A 20,031-nucleotide genomic window follows, 5' to 3' on the forward strand; every position below is an offset into this window, starting at 1 on the left:
TCATGATTTCATGTTACGACCTCATGAATTCATGTTATGATTTCGAAATAATTTTTCGAACAAAATGTTATGAATTCATGTTATGATCTCATGATTTCATGTTATGATCTCATGATTTCATGTTATGATTTCGAAATAATTTTTCGGAAAAATGTTATGATCTCACGAATTCATGTTATGATCTCATGAATTCATGTTATGATTTCGAAATAATTTTTTCGAGAAAATGTTATGAATTCATGTTATGATCTCATGAATTCATGTTATGATCTCATGAATTCATGTTATGATCTCATGAATTCATGTTATGATTTCGAAATAATTTTTTCGAAAAAATGTTATGAATTCATGTTATGATCTCATGAATTCATGTTATGATCTCATGATTTCATGTTATGATTGCGAAATATTTTTCCGGAAAAATGTTATGAATTCATGTTATGATCTCATGATTTCATGTTATGATCTCATGATTTCATGTTATGATTTCGAAATAATTTTTCGGAAAAATGTTATGAATTCATGTTATGATCTCATGAATTCATGTTATGATCTCATGAATTCATGTTATGATTTCGAAATAATTTTTTCGAAAAAATGTTATGAATTCATGTTATGATTTCGAAATAATTTTTTCGAAAAAATGTTATGAATTCATGTTATGATTTCGAAATAATTTTTCGAAAAAATGTTATGAATTCATGTTATGAATTCATGTTATGATCTCATGAATTCATGTTATGATTTCGAAATATTTTTTTCGAAAAAATGATATGAATTCATGTTATGATTTCGAAATAATTTTTTCGAAAAAATGTTATGAATTCATGTTATGATCTCATGAATTCATGTTATGATCTCATGAATTCATGTTATGATCTCATGATTTCATGTTATGATTTCGAAATAATTTTTTGGAAAAATGTTATGATCTCATGAATTCATGTTATGATCTCATGAATTCATGTTATGATTTCGAAATAATTTTTTCGAAAAAATGTTATGAATTCATGTTATGATCTCATGAATTCATGTTATGATCTCATGAATTCATGTTATGATTTCGAAATAATTTTTTCGAAAAAATGTTATGAATTCATGTTATGATTTCGAAATAATTTTTTCGAAAAAATGTTATGAATTCATGTTATGATCTCATGAATTCATGTTATGATCTCATGATTTCATGTTAAGATTTCGAAATAATTTTTCGAAAAAATGTTATGAATTCATGTTATGAATTCATGTTATGATCTCATGAATTCATGTTATGATTTCGAAATATTTTTTTCGAAAAAATGATATGAATTCATGTTATGATTTCGAAATAATTTTTTCGAAAAAATGTTATGAATTCATGTTATGATCTCATGAATTCATGTTATGATCTCATGAATTCATGTTATGATCTCATGATTTCATGTTATGATTTCGAAATAATTTTTCGGAAAAATGTTATGAATTCATGTTATGAATTCATGTTATGATCTAATGATTTCATGTTATGATTTCAAAATAATTTTTTCGAAAAAATGTTATGAATTCATGTTATGATCTCATGAATTCATGTTATGATCTCATGAATTCATGTTATGATTTCGAAATAATTTTTTCGAAAAAATGTTATGAATTCATGTTATGATCTCATGAATTCATGTTATGATCTCATGAATTCATGTTATGATTTCGAAATAATTTTTTCGAAAAAATGTTATGAATTCATGTTATGATTTCGAAATAATTTTTTCGAAAAAATGTTATGAATTCATGTTATGATCTCATGAATTCATGTTATGATCTCATGATTTCATGTTAAGATTTCGAAATAATTTTTCGAAAAAATGTTATGAATTCATGTTATGAATTCATGTTATGATCTCATGAATTCATGTTATGATTTCGAAATATTTTTTTCGAAAAAATGATATGAATTCATGTTATGATTTCGAAATAATTTTTTCGAAAAAATGTTATGAATTCATGTTATGATCTCATGAATTCATGTTATGATCTCATGAATTCATGTTATGATCTCATGATTTCATGTTATGATTTCGAAATAATTTTTCGGAAAAATGTTATGATCTCATGAATTCATGTTATGATCTCATGAATTCATGTTATGATTTCGAAATAATTTTTTCGAAAAAATGTTATGAATTCATGTTATGATCTCATGAATTCATGTTATGATCTCATGAATTCATGTTATGATTTCGAAATAATTTTTTCGAAAAAATGTTATGAATTCATGTTATGATTTCGAAATAATTTTTTCGAAAAAATGTTATGAATTCATGTTATGATCTCATGAATTCATGTTATGATCTCATGATTTCATGTTATGATTTCGAAATATTTTTTTCCGGAAAAATGTTATGAATTCATGTCATGAATTCATGTTATGATCTCATGATTTCATGTTATGATTTCGAAATAATTTTTCGGAAAAATGTTATGAATTCATGTTATGAATTCATGTTATGATCTAATGATTTCATGTTATGATTTCAAAATAATTTTTTCGAAAAAATGTTATGAATTCATGTTATGATCTCATGAATTCATGTTATGATCTCATGAATTCATGTTATGATTTCGAAATAATTTTTTCGAAAAAATGTTATGAATTCATGTTATGATCTCATGAATTCATGTTATGATCTCATGAATTCATGTTATGATTTCGAAATAATTTTTTCGAAAAAATGTTATGAATTCATGTTATGATTTCGAAATAATTTTTTCGAAAAAATGTTATGAATTCATGTTATGATCTCATGAATTCATGTTATGATCTCATGATTTCATGTTATGATTTCGAAATATTTTTTTCCGGAAAAATGTTATGAATTCATGTCATGAATTCATGTTATGATCTCATGATTTCATGTTATGATTTCGAAATAATTTTTCGGAAAAATGTTATGAATTCATGTTATGAATTCATGTTATGATCTAATGATTTCATGTTATGATTTCAAAATAATTTTTCGGAAAAATGTTATGAATTCATGTTATGAATTCATGTTATGATCTCATGAATTCATGTTATGATCTCATGATTTCATGTTATGATTTCGAAATAATTTTTCGGAAAAATGTTATGAATTCATGTTATGATCTCATGATTTCATGTTATGATTTCGAAATAATTTTTCGGGAAAATGTTATGAATTCATGTTATGATCTCATGATTTCATGTTATGATTTCGAAATAATTTTTCGGAAAAATGTTATGAATTCATGTATTCATGTTATGATTTCGAAATAATTTCTTCGAAAAATGTTATGAATTCATGTTATGCTCTCATGAATTCATGTTATGAATTCATAACAATTTCGAAATCATAACATGAATCCATAACATTTTTCGAAATCATGAGATCATAACATGAGATCATAACATGAAAACATAACATGAATTCTTGAGATCATAACATGAATTATTGAGATCATAACATGAACTGATGAGATCATAACATGAATTCATATCATTTTCGAAATCATAACATGAAATCATGAGATCATAACATGAATTCATAACATTTCGAAATCATAACATGAATCCATAACATTTTTCGAAATCATGAGATCATAACATGAGATCATAACATGAAAACATAACATGAATTCTTGAGATCATAACATGAATTCTTGAGATCATAACATGAACTGATGAGATCATAACATGAATTCATATCATTTTCGAAATCATAACATGAAATCATGAGATCATAACATGAATTCATAACATTTCGAAATCATTTTTTCGAAAACAATATTGATTTCATGATCTCATGTTATGAGCTCATGATTTCATGTTATGATTTCGAAAAAATGTCAAAAAATTCATTTTATGAATTCATGTTATGATCTCAAGAATTCATGTTATGATCTCATGTAATGATTTCGAAATCAATTTCTGGGAAAAAAAGTTACGAATTCATGTCATGTTCTCGTGAATTCAGTTATACAAATAACTGTTTAGACTTTTTTGTCGTATATGATCTCATATTGTATACATTGTAATTCAAACCCTTAAACATTAGTATTAAACTGTTAATATATTTTTAAACTGATATTTTTAGATTAGTGTTTTAAAGTAAAACAAAGTTTAACAGGTTGAATAATAACATTATAAAAATAAATAAAACAAACATTGAAACATTTCCACTTGATTTGTCGAATATTATTTAATGTGGTAAACATTTTATTTTAACCTAAAACCCTTAAACAAATATTAATATTAAACTGTTAATGATTTTTTTTTACCCTTGTGTTTTCTTAGGGTCATTGACCCAGATGCTTGAAAACAAATGTGTTTGTGGAATCCCCCCAAATGTTATACATTTTATTTTACTGTCAAAATTCTTATTTTTTAAACATATAAAATCAAAATAAAGTTGTTTATAGTCCAGTCCCTGGACTGTACTTTGCCAAAGTTAGCTTACCCTTTTTGAGCATTTGAAATACACGAAACAATCCCTAGACAGGTGTGTATGCTTGTGTGTTTACCAGAGATCGGTGCAGACGGACTGCGGCGAGGCTTCCCGCGTCAGTCCAATGATTTCTGCTATTCTTGAAGGCCTGATCATCCCTGTTGCACTTTCCTCTCCGTCTAATGGAACAATTGGTCGTCCTTGTTTATCCGCCCTGGAGTGGTGCAGATGCGAGTAATCGTGCTCACCTGCGGTAGCAGAAGCACGAGGCCGATGGGACGGGAACTGGAAGGTTTAAAGATCGCATCTCTTGACGTGTAATGAGCTTGAGCTTAAAGAGAAAATTGAGGACGAGAGCGTCCGGGTTAGGGTTACTTACTATCGTACTCTAAAGTTTTCGGGAAAAAAAGTAATGAATTCATGTTATGATCTCGTGAATTCAGTTATGAACTCAAATTTGTGTTATAATTTCAATTTATGCAAGACTGAATTGAAATGAACAAATGAATCCGACACATGACTTGAGCAAATGTTTTTTTTACTTCAATTTCACAGTACAATGTTTACACTTTCAAAAGTAGAACATTTTGTTAAATCACTTCATGAAATCTGGTCTTGGGAGGAATTTGGTCTGAATATCACAATTGTAAAACTGACTGCAAATCTGGAAAATTCAACCGATGCGTGAAATGACCTCCAAGTTCAAATCGGGGTCACCGAGCACTAAAGTGACGCTCACACAAATGATAAAGTCATTACAAGACATGAAGGGATGTAACCGGGGGCGACGTCTTGAAGTTATGGCACTAAATGACAGTGATTACAAGAACTACTCGTTTAGTAAGAAAGTCCTGTTGCCACACTTTTATCGATTCCTCCACCTTGTCTGTGATTAATGAGCAAAACACACAAACTTACATTCGATTCTTCAGAGATTCACCAGTTACTTTAAGAAAATGTGGAAAAGATCAAGTGCTGCGTCCGATTCCTCTACTTGTCCTTCTTCTTCTTGTCCTGAAATAGAGAACGCGTCACATGATCATGATGTTCCCAGAGTCACGTTTCTATCCAGGGCTCCATCAGCTTAAGGCCGGTTCCATTCAAAAACAAGACTTTCATACCTTTTCACATCACATTTAAAAACAACCCAAAAAGCATCAAAATAAAATTGGAGGGAAATTAACCTATTTATTTTTATTAAAATAACATTATTTAAGTTACAAACAAACAACATAAAATCCTCAGGCTATTCAATTGTACAATTCTGAGTTATAAACATGTGATTTGTGTCGTCACCTTGTCGTTCATCGCCAGGATGACCATCAGTTTCCTGAAGATGGTGATGAAATCCAGGAACAGATCCACACAGTGCCTGAGAAGAAACTTCAAAATTGAGTTGCGAGCAAAATCACTTGAAGCCTGTGTGTTTTAAAAAACTGCACATGTGTGTATCCGGTGCCAAACAGCCCCGAGGTGGTCTATAATCTTCAACTCTGCCTCTAGCGTAAATTTTGAGGTACTACACCCTGCAATGTCCCAAAATGTGCATTTCTTACGACGCTGTTTTTTGAGCGGATCAGACAAGAATAATCAAACCCCAGATAATTGTCTATACTAAACTATACTTTCAAGTACAACCTTTTATCATTAGTCTGGTATTAAACAACGAAAACTGAGCTCCAGTCGCTACACTATTATGGACGTGCATTTGCGTCCGTTACGCTGAAAACAATTCGGGTGAGTCTTTACCAGACGTAATCTTTGTCTCCATTTTCTGATTTCTCGATGATCAGCTGAGTGTCGAACAGGACGAGGCCGCACATGATGATCAGACCCAGGTACAAGTGCAGCTGTGAAACATTCGAGAGCGATTAGCTTCACATTTCTTAAAAGGAAGCAGACGTCGTCGTTCTTCTACCTTGAACAGCATGACTGAGCCGAAGAACATGTTCATCACAGACATCAGGAGCAGAAGGCTGAGGCCAGACATCAGCGTGCCTGAGGAGAGGCAGGTCATCATCATCATCATCATCACGATGATGGACGTGGAGGAGCAGCAACATTTTCAAACACTTTACCTCCCAGGAACAGGTAACTCCTGCGTTTGGCATAGAGGGCGCTCAGAGTGAAGCAGATGAAGATCATGGAAGTTCCCAGGAAGGCCGTCACGATGATGCTGGAGAAAAGACAAACGTCAGTCGTGACAAAAGCGCTCATCAATGATTGACACTAGTGTCACACAGTCACACACACCTGGGGTTGACGGCGATGACAAAGTCCATGGTGGGGCCGAGACCGACGCCTGAAGACCAGAGGACAGAGTGTGAGTAACACCAGCTTGAACCAGTGTTAATGATGAAGCTCAGAGTTCACCTGTGAAGAAGGCGAACCCGGCCAGAATGGCCAGACGCTTCTTCTCCGTGTCAGGGTTGTGGGGAGTCATCGCCAGCCAGAGCATCATCCCCAGAGAGGCCATGGCAGAGAGCAGACCGCCCTGGAAGAATCACAGAAGGATCAACATATTTTATCCATGAATTACATTCCTTCATAGGTTTCCTGTTTCAGCCACACATGTGCTAGTGAGGCCGTTTAAAATGAAATTACTTTACAAGAAGTTTCACAATATATTTTTAGATAATTTTTCTTATTCAATTTTTTCAACGCACCAATAAATAAGTCCCTTAGCAAAGCCAATTTGATCAAAACACAAGAACAAACGCAAAGATATGATGCAATTTTTTACAGAATTAATTTTGCAGAAGAAGATGAGCAAGAACTGAAGTAAGGTTAGTACATAAGAGGTACGAAATGTAAGATACCACTGTATCCTCATGCACTGCATAAGCACTAGAGTTGTCAAAAACTGAAACTCAAACAGTGATAAATACCATCTCACTGTAATTGTTAATTTTATTTTCTTTGCAATACCTCAGACCTGAGACTTTTTATCATAGTTGCAGTTACTTATTGCAAAACTGTTTTTTTATTATAAATATTTTACATGTGGTTCTATTAATAGTTGCACATTTTAACTGATTATTTTTGCATTTTCTTGTTAATATAATAATTATTTTAAATTTAGGGGTCTTTTTTTTATCCTTGTGGTATCTAAAATAATATAGAGTATTGAATACTTTTCTATCTAAAGTATCACTATGAAAATGGTAGTAAGACAACCCTAACTAACTCGAAGAAGTCATAAAACCAAGACCAAAAAAGTATTGTGCCACTGTAACCCCAATCTCAGGATTCTAACTAAGCACCAATATAAAAGGAGATAAATCAATATCAAAAAAAAAAATCAAATTTAATTGTTAATTGTTAGCATAAAAAAACAAAACAATGTTTACATTTACATGTTAAATTCCTTATGGAAATCACACCAATATCACAGGGATATCATGGACATTTAACTGGAAGTGACACCTCAATGAAAGTATCTTTTATATGCTACTAATAGCTGCCTATAATAGACTTTTCAATTCATTGTAGGTCTGAGGGGTACGACCATAATTTCACATCACTGTAAAAATTGAATCTGTTCAAAGTAACATTATATGGCGTAATATATGTTCAAGTGTATGAATGATAAAATAAGCGTTTATGAATGGGTTAGAACAAACGCAAAGATATGATGCAATGTTAACAGAATTCATTTTGCAGAAGATAAGAACCAAAGTAAAGATGAGTAGTACATGAGAGGTACAATATTCTCAAATACAAAAATAAAGTGTCTATTGTACACTACTTTAAGTCAAAGCTTTTCAATAAAGCAAATGGAAGTTAAGGTTTTGTAATGCAAAATAGTGCAAAAACTAAGAAACATTAAATGTTGCACATTTTAAAGACCACAAAAAAACTGGCTTTTGTGTTGGTGTATCGGAATAACTTAACTTTTATGTAACAGAAAACCTATTTTTGCATTAACGGAGACAAGCAAATAGTTAGATAAATTATTTTTTACTATTCATTGTTTCTTTACTGTTCACAAAAAGTAGCTACTTGACATTTTAGTATTTTGTCATAAATACTAATAAATAAACATTCTTAATAGATGTGCTTACATTCAGTAAAGTTACAAACCTTAAATGAATAGGCCTCATTAACCACTTTTTTGTCATTAACTCTATTACTTTTTAGACAATACTTTGAAATGATAAATCTGTAGTGCAAACCATCTTATATCCGAACTTTCTTATAAATAAATATAAATTTAGTATAACATGTAAAGTAATGTAATAATTACGCTACGAAAACACAGACGTCGAGTGTTAATACTTTAATACTAGTCCTGTGTGAATACACATGTCTAGGTTTGTGGTCGCGTGTCTTTTAAACATGTATCTCAATGCTACTGGTATAGAAGAATGGAGGCTGCGGAGGAAATTTTGACAAGTGGTCGTATTAAATACAGTAGTGTGTTACTGTCTGAGGTAGAAGTGGATGTGACGACACACCCTTGGGTTGTAATGTCGGTAGCCGCTTATAACACAGAGGAGGGTTGTTTACAAAACAATGAGGTTCTTAGGTAATACATATCCCGTGTGAATAGGGATTAAGACGTCATTTTACTTTCATTCTTCTCGAGCTTTGCAAGATGGAATTAGATATTATTATTATTAGATAGACTTTATTACAGCCATTTATATCCCCTAGTCATACAACTAACTTAAATATTGTCCAGCATATTGACAGGCACACATTGTGACACTTTTTTAGAAACTGTTAAACTTATATTATTATTCAATACATGTGAATGCTTTAAACATGCTGATTATGTTGAACATATTTTTAACATGGTTTTGTTTCATTGTAAACAACCATTGAAGGAACAGTGCAAACATCCCTCAAATTACAACATATCAAACCTCTTATCGCAAATAGTATTGTTTCAGTATATTGCGATTATATGGCCGGTAATCATGTTTGCGGAACTGTGTTGCATAGTATCATCTTGGCCATTTAAAAAATAGATAATATTATTTAGAAAAAATGTAAACCTAACAAATGACACATACATCCCATGTTTACACTTCTATGTTATAACTACAAATAAACATGTCTTAAGTCTACATTCTCTTGCTTTGTTGTACTTAGATTGTGTAATTTACTAGAAAAACAATATATAAAACCAACGGTTACCTCGAACAGACGTGTGACGACATGGACGTAGGACCCGGCGGCGGCCACAAACATACACATTGCCAAGCTGGAGTAGACATTTTTCAAGTGCTGCTGGGTTGAATGGGATCTGCATAAAAGCAGGAAGTGTTAAAACTTGCGCAACCGAGAGATTACAGATTATTCGGAACGCTGACGTACATCTGGGAGAATTTGAAGAGGGCGTCAAAGTTGATGTTGCGGTCGAACACGTTCATGGTCAAACCCTGCGCCTGTTATCTGGTGAATAGAACAATGAAGTTAAGAACCACATGAAGAGGATACAGTTGACATTTTAAGAAGCATTATCTCACATTACAAACATCATATGTAAATACAATGAATAGCTTGCATCGAAATTGAGGAGATCACTGAACAAACTGTCCATCATGGATGATGACAGTCATCCCCTGAACACTGTCATCAGTGAGCAGAGAAGCAGAAAGAGTGCAAGAATGCTCCTCCCATGATGCAAGACAAATAGACTCAAGGATTCATTCATTCCTTGGGCTATTAAATTGTACAATTTTGAGTTTGGGGGCAGGAGTGGAGTAAAAGTATCATGATGTTGTTCTATCTGTCTTATATATTATATATATAAATTGTATAATGTCTTTGTATCCTTTGATCTATGTTATTGTATCTTTAGACTTAGATTGCATCATCTTGTTCTTTCCCTTTATTCTTATTTTTATTATTATTATTTTTTATGAAATTGCTGTATTTGCTGTGGCTATTAGTTCTACCTAACCTTACCTTAAATTCTTCGTATTCAAATACTGCATCCAGTCTTCATCATCAATCACTCTTTAAGAGTCTCTTTGAATTGAGGCAACAGTATAAATGATCTTATAGCAGGAATCGGACCAGTTCACTCCAGGTGACTCCATTTATACATTTCTGTGTTGACCTTTAAGACTTTTGCCTAAGACCAGGACTTTGGCTTTGTTGCCGATCATTGACTTCAGGTAAACTTCAAAGCCCAAAAAAAATCGGTCAGCCATAACTATTGGTAAAACTCGGACTTGTTGTGTGGCTACTGTCCATAAACACAAACTGTCGAGTGTGTGTTTTGGACACGTAATCCCGTGGGACTAGTTTCAGTAAACACACTGTTGCACGATAAGAGGAACTAATAATAACAGTCGCGACCGAAATAACGTCACAGAAATAAACCATCACTATTAACTGGATGATGCCAACGACTTAAACGTGAAACTAAAAGAGTTATTTTTCGCTAGAAGCGAAACACTTAGCAGCTATTTGCATCGTCTGTGTACATGCTAGCTATGCTATCTGACGATGCTAAACAACAGTTAGCAGCGTTAACTTAAGTCGGCAGGTTGAAGGTTTAACAGATAACATCCCGACATGTATAAACGCGTTGTATAGCACGTTACGAAGAGATAACGACTGTATAATGTTAACGTTCATTCTTACCTGTTTGGTCGAAACGGATTCGCAGCTTCTCTTCCGTCTTTAGGCTGAAAGTGGCGTGTGGGAAGGGCCTTATGTGACGTCACCGTAGAAACGCCCATCTTGAATCTAGTTCCGGCTGACGACATGATAATGAAATAAAAACCCCCGAAACACCCAAAACACTGAAATCAGGTCATTACAAATGTTTTCGTCATAGTAGCGCTCAGGTGTCGATGCCGTTTTTCGACTTCATTTGAACGAGGCGAGCGTCTTTTTTTTTTTGCGTAATACATTTTCAACCGTGCTCCCTGTCACCTAAAATGGCCGACTCGTAATCACCATGATCCTCGATATTTCAGCAAAGAAGCTTTTCTCTGAGATGTCGAAGTCGTTGCTTTTGTTTGGTTCCTCGTCCACCGTCGATGTGACTCGCTGAACATTTATTAAAATAACACGGGGTAAAAACAGTTACGTCGATCTCGTTGAATTACAAAAGACAACATGTCAATAACTAATTTTATTCGAGTATTATTTTAAGTTTTCTAATTATAATAATACAATATAATATGAATTTATTTCCATGTTTACACACTCGTTCGTTGACTCTATATTAATAAACTGAAATTATAAGAAACTATATAGTATTACAGTTGTAGTACTTCATGGGCCACATTTTATACTGTGACGGTAATAACGTACGAGGAAAAAGTTCAACATAAAACATAAACATCTGAATAAATATTAATAAACCTTTCATTAAAAGATGATCTTATACAAAACATATTTAAAAAACTAAATATATCAATATTTACACTAATTAATTCGGTTGAGGAGCAAGAAATATTTACTAGGACAAAGAAAAACGACTTCTACTCTAAAACTATTAAAGTTAATAATATATATATATATATATATATATATATATATATATAATAAATCCAATATAAAGTTAGCTGTCAAAAATAAATTATACACATTCTACCCTGACCTCATAAGGGCCACATAAATATTGTACATGGTAAGGTAAAAGTATTGAAACACATAAATAGGATAAACCAGGTAAACAATAGTACGATATTGAACAGAAAAATGATTTTTAAATACTCGTCAAGTCAAGCATGCTTGAAAAAGGAACACAGACACACAAATATGATAAAATATATCCAAGATTTTTATTCTAAATTTAAAAAAATTGGTAGCACCTTGTATGTTTTAAGAGCTTTGGTCAGATATGGTATACAAAATGTTTTTTCTTTATTATTCCAATGAATACATCTGAACAAATTGTGACTGTCTTAACAAATACTTTTGGTCATCACAACTGGTACATTGTCATCTTACTAGTCGTCATGCAGCCAATAATTGCATCAGGTATAAAACATAATAATCCAGGAGACAAGTCCCCGAACCAGACATCTGCCATCGTGAATGTCAAACAAGCAAATTTAAAAACAAATGATTGCGTGATTGTAGAGTGGATTCGAAGGAGTTTTGAGTTGTACATTTGACAGCAAAAAAAAGCTCGAGGCACAGATCAACACTTGAACACAAGGCTGGTCCCGGAGTAGGCGGACAGGTTGCAAGTACTAAATTTGAGCGTTATAAAGTAAGAACCTTCTGGCAAATAAATACAGAAAAGACACTTTTTAAAAAAAAAACGTTAATTTGACAATTTCAAGTGTTGCAGTGCAAGTACCACGAGTGGCTTCACACCTGCTCCAGACAGTGTTTTTCTCACGCCCAGCATGACACATCCTCGTGTGTAGGCCAACAAATCTCTTCTCAGGCAGAACACCGTTATCTATTTGGATTACAAAGGCACACCTTTTTTTTTTTTTTGCGTTCAGCATCTTGTAAAGATCATTTGCTGCACTTTCACATAAACAAAACAACACGACAATATATTCCAGTGTGTTTGCGTTCATACACAACATTTCACAATGTTTCAAATTAGTTTTTTATCAAAAGTGTTTTCATTGTTTTTGCTGCTCTTTCACAATCATCATGGTTCATATTTCCACTGCTGAATGCAATTATTGACTGCAATAAGAGGTATGGTCCGTGTGTTTTGCAGAACTGTGTTGCATAGTCGAAGCTATCTTGGCCATTTAGAAAAATAGATTATATTATTTTACTTTTTTTAAAAACCTAACAAATTAATCATGTATAAAAATCTACTGAAAAGATTTGAAAAAAAGAGCTGATGTTTTTTTTTCCTCGTTCCTTAGAAGGCACAATTATATTTAAAAAAAAAACAACAACATGTCCGTAGGTCAAGCTTTGGCAAAAAGAACCGCTCGACAACTCTGAGATGTGTGAGCAGAGTTCTCAGGTTGTGCTCTGCGTTCTTCTTCAGGGTGCTTTTAAAAAAGATAGTTAAGAAAGGCCTCAATTTCTGAAGATTTCCAGTCGAGCCACAGACATTTTTTTTTCCTCAAAGTTTAAAAGCTATTAAAAAAAAAAAAAAAAGTAAATGTATATTCGTTGCCACTTTTGGTCGAAGAGAGCAGCAGTAAAGGTGATTAATGTCCTCTGAGCTGGTCCAGCCGGGCATAGACATCGTCAGCTTGACTTAGTTCCTCGAAAACGGGCAAGAGATTGAGAAGCTCGGCGTCGTCGACGTCGTCGAACCATGAGACCACCGGAACCTTGTGGGGGAAGGAAGACACAGGTGAGGACGAGCGATCGGGGGAGAACAGGCGCGTCTGGACGGGGCGACAACTCACAGCATTATTTGGGTGAAAGATGTAGGAGGCGGGGGAGTTATCTAAGATGAGGGTTTTGTGGAGGTCTCGACCTAATCGGCTCAAGTCCTTAACGTAGCAGCCTTGGTGGAAAACACATGATTCCCGGAACAAGCGCGTCCGGAACACGCCACACTGATCCAGCAGGTCCGTCACCGGGTCTGCATACTGACGGGTAGAGGGGGAAGGGGGTGAGGTGCAAAACTACTCTCTTTGTCATCACAAAACTACCGTTTACTCTTTCAAACTAGCCACACAAGACAAACAAAAATTAGACATTATCACATGAGATATTTGAGGTGATTTTCGGGGCGCTCGTACCTTTGCGAGGCTCGCTGTAAACAGCACACATTCAAACAGCTCGCCCATTCTCTGCAGGAACTCGTCCACGTACGGCCTCTTCAGCACATACACCTGCAACAAAGCGGCTTTCAAACACCAACCAACGCTGATCTTTGAATACAGAGGTAGATTCACTCGCTCCAGAGGAACATTAAATAATATATAAATGCATTAGAATCAGTGTTGTTAACACAAAAACAATAAAAAAAACAAGACGCTTTAAAGCAGGCAAAAAAAAAGACTATTTAAAAAAGTAATAAATACGTTAATTCTCAACACATTTATGTTATTCTTCATACACTCACTCAAGTAGTATTTTTTGGAGGGAAGAACAAATCCTCTCAAGATGCTCGCAGCCACTTCCTGAAACAAGTAATCAAGAATAGGCCGTGTCGTTGTTAACCAGCCTATCCTGGATTACTTGAACCAGGCGGAGGCCCAGACAGGAATCCGGCTTTTTTTTTTTTTTTTTGGGGTCCCCAGGATCATATTTCTCGCTCAAAGTACATTTCCAGATGCACAACACAGCAAACACACAACACAAGTTCTTCATTCGGTGGCTATTCAACCAACTGGCCAGTAGAGGGAGCTCTACCGCCACCATTATGGAACCCGGGGCCTTCTTTGACAGTAGTTGTACCTGGTGTGTGGTCCCCTCGATCTCCACAGGCACGATGAAGTCTGCGTTGCTAATGGGCTGGAGGGGAGGAGAGCGGGAGAATGTTGTTGTTCACATGAGCACAGGGATGTTTATGTACACATTACATAACGCGCGGAGAATGTCCGTCACGGCCATTAATAGCAGAGCAACACAAACATATTCATGCTCCTCTCAGCTGCTTTTGAAGCCGATTCTAGATGGCGTCAAAAGAAAGCGGTAGATGTTGGACACGTGCTACTGTTTAATCCCTCTTAGCATTTATTTAAAACATCCTTTTAATTTAACTTTAATCGAATACAAATATGTTTTGGAATCATCGTGAAAAAGTGAAAATAGTAGGCGTTACTCCACATTTCTGTTTTATCTATTTTTAAGAAATATGATGAAAGAATCCCAATGATTAATCCTCCTCTTGATATGTCACTGTTTACACTAGAATTACTTTGATTGTTCGTGTATCACCAACATGTAGTTTCCATTTTACCTTCCAATGGTCTCTGTTAAAAATCCACACTTTATTTTGACGCATCACAAATATAATTTAAGCTTAGATTCAGAGTCAAATGTTGGTTTTGGCTACATATATCATGTAGGACTATTCATTTATTTATCAGTTTTTAAGATAAATCAAGGGAGAATTAACAGTTCATGAAGTTAAAAATAAAAAAACACCATTAAACATGTAGTTTATACGAACAAAAATGAGAGAATGTTAGCAAAATCTTAATGTTCCTACAATAAAAACATCTACAAAAATATATCAGAGTATTTGACACCGGGCGCTTGAATATGGCGTAAGGAAATTTGGGGCATTACCTTGAAAGAGCTGTGCACGAGTGTCTCGTCCAGGTCTATCACCACACAGATCTTTCCTTGGTCCTGTAAAATCACCTCAGGCAGGAGACTCGGCAACTGTGCAGATTAAAAGGTTCCTTTACCATCATCAGCTTCTACAATAATTCATGTGAAGCCATCTATTCATGTCTCTGCCTCACCTCAATAACATGGTAGCCCCCCATTTAGAAACATATACACATATATATAGTTTATATCATCTGTGGATGTTTTCTGAGATCCCCGAGTCCATTAAAAAACGTCTAACGTTGTAACTGGAACTCTTACTAAATAATGCCATCTTAGCTTTTAAACACATGTAATCGTCTATATCATGACCTCAAACCATCTGGGAAGAATTTGAAGAAACAAAGCAGAAGAGTCTGGTTCTGCTTGAGGTTTCTACCTCTCAAAAGGAAACGTTACAACTTCTCGTTTTACAGTTTAAATAAATATAATTAAGTATTTAACTTCCTGATTATTACAGGGCTATGAGCTGTTTTTTTTTCTCTGTCCATGTCATGTGGTGTTTTAATCCACTTAACAAGCCAGCCGTGTTATTTTATTTTTGCAGTATTTATCTGACACACCTTGAAGGACTAGTGAAAACAATGACTACATTAAACCGGTTTGTGGAGCCAAAAAAAAAAGGTTGATATTGATAGTTTCTCTTTCGCTCTTCTCTGCAGAGAGTGGGATCATCTGGCAACATTGAAGTTGTGTAGAAGCTGAAGGAGCTCTTTACAACTTGAAAAACACTCATCACGTTTCTATAGGTACAGTTGGGTTCTACGTTACCTTGACAACTTCCCCATTTTCCTGTGACTCCAGCAAGGCTTGCTGGGAAGGTGGCTGGAGTGGCGGAGATGGTTTGGGGCCATCTTGAGCTTGTAGGCAACAGAAGAGTGCCTTGAAGATGTTACAACTTCGTGGTTGTTTCAGGACGGAGCGGCTCACCTGTCCTGTCAAACCCAGAATCGACATGAGAATGTCAGACTACATAGTCGGAACCAAGTGAAACCGTAAGATTTACGGCAAGAAATGATCATAAATCTAGTTCAGGAAACTGTGTGGAATGAGCCTTAACATTAACAATGGCTCCATCCATCTGCATTCGGGGAGACAAGAAATCTGTTTTCAAGGCGCCTGCCTCTACTGCTGCCGCTGCTGGAAATGGCTGGTGCATGTTATATAATCACAGAGGGCGGGAAAAGACACACTTTTTTTTTTCAGCACTACATTCAACAGAAAACATTCCAGCCATTTTAAAAACTGGCAGGAGCTCAGCGAGCAGGACAAGGAGTCACCCCTGAGCGATCGGCACTGGGCTTTGATCGACCACCATGACCATCGCCTGGCTCCGAGCACACAACTTAAGAGGGGGGGGGGAGAAGAAGAAGGGTGAAAACATCACGCTGTGCGAGTCCCCTCAAGTGGGATTCATGTGGGGACTTGCAAACACATCCATTAATGTCGTGGACCTACAAAAAAAAAAGGAACCGAAGAGTCAAACGTGTCCCCGGCAACTGTTACAGTTCCTGTAATCTACTGTATTCACGGTGGAGCTGAAGACACACTGCAGACACACCAGTGTTACACAATGTCAAACACACAAAGGACATTGTATTTTCTTTCTATTTGACGGCTCTTGCATCAGAGCTCTGCCATCTTCAACATACAAAACTGTTAATCCCGCAGATTTCCCACAGGAAGAGAGCGTTTTTTTTTTTGTTTTTTTAAATCTGTGACACAACATTAAAAATAATAATACACAACTCCCGCTGCAAGCCGATCACAAACACAAGACGTGGATGGAGGGGGGATTGTAGAGCCAGAGAAGAAAAATCTAACAAACACTGCTACAATGGGCGTGTGCAGAGGGGTGTGTTTGTGCATTCCGCTGTCAATACCACTGCACCTGGTATTTCTATATTCCCTCAGCAGCAGCCATAGGCTTCCTCCACCTCCACACTCCAGAACACACCACCTGTACCATCTCGAAACACACCATTAAAAAAAACATATTTCCCTTTTTGCAAATGTTTTATTGACCTGCATGTGGTGACAACCTGCACCCTTCTTAGTAGTGAGGTTATGGGCCAAACAACCTGATAAGAACATTAAAAAAACAGGTATGGGGGAGAAAAAAAAATCAATGTATTTACAGGTTAGAATTGAGCCACTCGAGCTTCCATCCGGAGGGAAATAACTTCAACATTTTCGATTGTGACGGAATAAAACAATAATGTTTTTTGATGTTTTCCTCTTGTTATTAGAAGATACTCAGCATCGATTTTTAAATTAAAGGAATAAATAAAAAAATAAATTCGTACCTGTTTTTGGCGACACTTGAACGTCTTCTTTTTGCACTTGGGTGATAACAGAACTTTCCATCTGACAATCACGGAGCCCTCAAAATCCTCAAATCCTGTCCCCAAGCACTGGTGGGCATCCCACTTCTTGGGGTTTATTCACAAGTCGGGGTCAACTTGTCATCCGCCTCAATCCTTCTTCTTCTTCTTCTTTTAGGTCCTCGTCTTCTCCAGGGCCGACCGGACGAAAGGGACAAGAAGGCACTTTGGAAAAAAAAATGCTTCTCCGAGTGACGAGTTTTTTTAAGGAATTATTATCGCTTTTTTTTCTGTCGTTGGCGGTACGGATCGGCCCCCCTTCTCTCCCGTCACTATCAAGTCCTCACTTTAGCTCCAACAACATGGAGAATCCAGGCGAGAGAAGGAAAACAACCGAGGAAATGGGGCAAGGGAGGTCGGTTTCAAGCCCCCCCTTTACTACAGATAAACAACACCGTCCGGAGGCGCGGAAAGCGCGACGGAAACTACGCGAATCTCCCGGTCGCGCTTTTCATTTCGACTAAAACGGCGACGGCGACGCGAATTAAAAAATAAAACGCGATTATAGTCGTTATCCGACGCTTTGTTGTTCTATGCTACAGACCCGATGGGCACCTTGAAACCGAGCGCCGCCGCTGATTGGGCGGTATATTGGAAGGGGCGTGGCCACAGCATTCCTCCCCAGTCCTGCACGCTCCACATTCCGGCGCTGCTCCCACAAATGAGCTCACTTTGTTTGTTTATCCACCGTTTAAAAGCAAATAAACAAACCCCTGGTCGGTGCGAGCGCCGGGCGTGCATTTATAACCGCGAATAAATGTCGTTAAATAATCCGATTCTTCACTTCTTTTTTTTTTTTTAAATCGCGAGCCCGCTGCAGACGTTCGGTGGCCCCGCCCCCTAAAAACTTATTATTGTCATACACCAAATCCCCATCATCATCATCATCATCATCATCTCCAACCAAACAAAAACAGCCAAACACCAGATCTCCGCCCACATGGCCAGAAGCTGCAACCATGACAGTTTTTAAAAAAAACTGTAATAGCACTAGGTTATTTATACCTTCATCCGCAGGTATCAACATTAAATAGATGATTATTATTCCAACCATTAAAATGTATTTTCCTGTCATCAAAATGCCCTATATATTTTAAATATAAAACGACTCATGTTACAGGGTGGTACATTTGGCATATCAACATATTTACATAAAAGAAAAAAGAAAAATCATAAAAAAATCATTTGTTTTTTAACATTCTGCTGTATTCAAGACACTAGCAGTAAATATTGCCGTGTTATTTTTGTCTATATCTTTATAAAATAAACATTAAACATTAGGTCTAAACAAAGTGCTGAGTGAAGACATCAAGACATATATATATATATATAAAATATATATACAATTCAACCAAATCAACCACTGTGACAACTCAAGAAAACCAACACCGTAAAAACAAATTTGACCAAAATACAAAGTGCAATTTTATTGAGTCAAGTTTAAGCTCCGTTTTTACAAAGTGTATTATATACTTACATTTTGAACAACTATTCGTTTTCAGCCACCAGCACAAGTACAAGTAAAAAACAGTAATACATTATTTTATCTACTATGACAGTATTTATTTTTAGAACTTAAAAGTTGGTTTCCCTCATTTTTTTAACGGGGTGCAGCTTTGTGAAGTGACAGAGGGGGCAGGGGGGGGGTACCCCACGTCAACCATCCATCACAAGACATACACAAGTACCAAGACCAAGCAGAATAATCCCAGGTTCAAACCCCAGGATGGAATCAAGAGTCCTTCCAACTTCACAATGCTGGCCTGTCAAATACAAATAGAGAAAATAAAAGTCATATAAAAAGTTCCATAGTAATGACAGGATGAAACTAAACTGCCTTGATGGCATCAAATAATAACATGTGGGTCAAAGGTTAAAAAACACCTGCGTAAATGCATTTAAAAAAATTAAATTCGAATATTTGTTTATTTTTACGTTAACTCTGTATAGTTCAATGTGTTATGTGCCCGTTATTACTATTTTTATTTCTAAATTTAAGTTTCTAATCATAAAAGTTG

At 35.4% G+C, this 20,031-nt stretch overlaps 2 protein-coding genes across 3 annotated transcripts; both read right to left on the reverse strand.

Annotated features, from left to right (window-relative positions):
• Window positions 1–4,963: 4,963 nt before the first annotated feature.
• On the reverse strand, window positions 4,964–11,131 carry tmbim6 (transmembrane BAX inhibitor motif containing 6). Of its 2 annotated transcripts, none has more exons than XM_087781973.1 (10): window positions 11,043–11,131; window positions 9,765–9,842; window positions 9,585–9,693; window positions 6,816–6,936; window positions 6,696–6,744; window positions 6,521–6,618; window positions 6,361–6,440; window positions 6,192–6,292; window positions 5,739–5,814; window positions 4,964–5,456 (listed from the first exon to the last, which is right to left on the reverse strand). In XM_087781973.1, the coding sequence occupies exons 2-10, from the start codon at window positions 9,818–9,820 to the stop codon at window positions 5,433–5,435; spliced, it is 714 nt and encodes a 237-aa protein (XP_087638099.1). In that variant the 5' UTR covers window positions 9,821–9,842; window positions 11,043–11,131; the 3' UTR covers window positions 4,964–5,432. The 2 variants fall into 2 exon arrangements, with proteins under 2 accessions (XP_087638099.1, XP_087638100.1); XM_087781974.1 differs by lacking the exon at window positions 11,043–11,131 and adding an exon at window positions 10,359–10,430.
• A 1,038-nt stretch (window positions 11,132–12,169) lies between these two features.
• On the reverse strand, window positions 12,170–18,551 carry ctdsp2 (CTD (carboxy-terminal domain, RNA polymerase II, polypeptide A) small phosphatase 2). The gene is made up of 7 exons (XM_087781975.1): window positions 17,936–18,551; window positions 16,401–16,564; window positions 15,585–15,680; window positions 14,748–14,804; window positions 14,087–14,179; window positions 13,748–13,933; window positions 12,170–13,669 (listed from the first exon to the last, which is right to left on the reverse strand). The coding sequence occupies exons 1-7, from the start codon at window positions 17,994–17,996 to the stop codon at window positions 13,544–13,546; spliced, it is 783 nt and encodes a 260-aa protein (XP_087638101.1). The 5' UTR covers window positions 17,997–18,551; the 3' UTR covers window positions 12,170–13,543.
• Between the last annotated feature and the right edge of the window lie 1,480 nt (window positions 18,552–20,031).

This window comes from Callionymus lyra, chromosome 19 (assembly GCF_982586985.1).
Source record: "Callionymus lyra chromosome 19, fCalLyr1.hap1.1, whole genome shotgun sequence".
NCBI lineage: Eukaryota > Metazoa > Chordata > Actinopteri > Syngnathiformes > Callionymidae > Callionymus > Callionymus lyra.

What these genes read in the sequence shown, in the direction of transcription:
- tmbim6 (XM_087781973.1), bottom strand. Translation starts at nt 9,820, where the DNA reads ATGAACGTGTTCGACCGCAACATCAACTTTGACGCCCTCTTCAAATTC. An exon ending in CTCTTCAAATTCTCCCAGAT is followed by an intron (nt 9,694 to 9,764) that starts GTACGTCAGCGT and finishes GCTTTTATGCAG; the next exon opens with ATCCCATTCAACCCAGCAGC. An exon ending in GGAGACAAAGATTACGTCTG is followed by an intron (nt 5,815 to 6,191) that starts GTAAAGACTCAC and finishes GTTTCTTCTCAG; the next exon opens with GCACTGTGTGGATCTGTTCC.
- ctdsp2 (XM_087781975.1), bottom strand. Translation starts at nt 17,996, where the DNA reads ATGGAAAGTTCTGTTATCACCCAAGTGCAAAAAGAAGACGTTCAAGTG. An exon ending in TCAAGTGTCGCCAAAAACAG is followed by an intron (nt 16,565 to 17,935) that starts GTACGAATTTAT and finishes TGGGTTTGACAG; the next exon opens with GACAGGTGAGCCGCTCCGTC. An exon ending in TCGTGCACAGCTCTTTCAAG is followed by an intron (nt 14,805 to 15,584) that starts GTAATGCCCCAA and finishes CCTCCCCTCCAG; the next exon opens with CCCATTAGCAACGCAGACTT.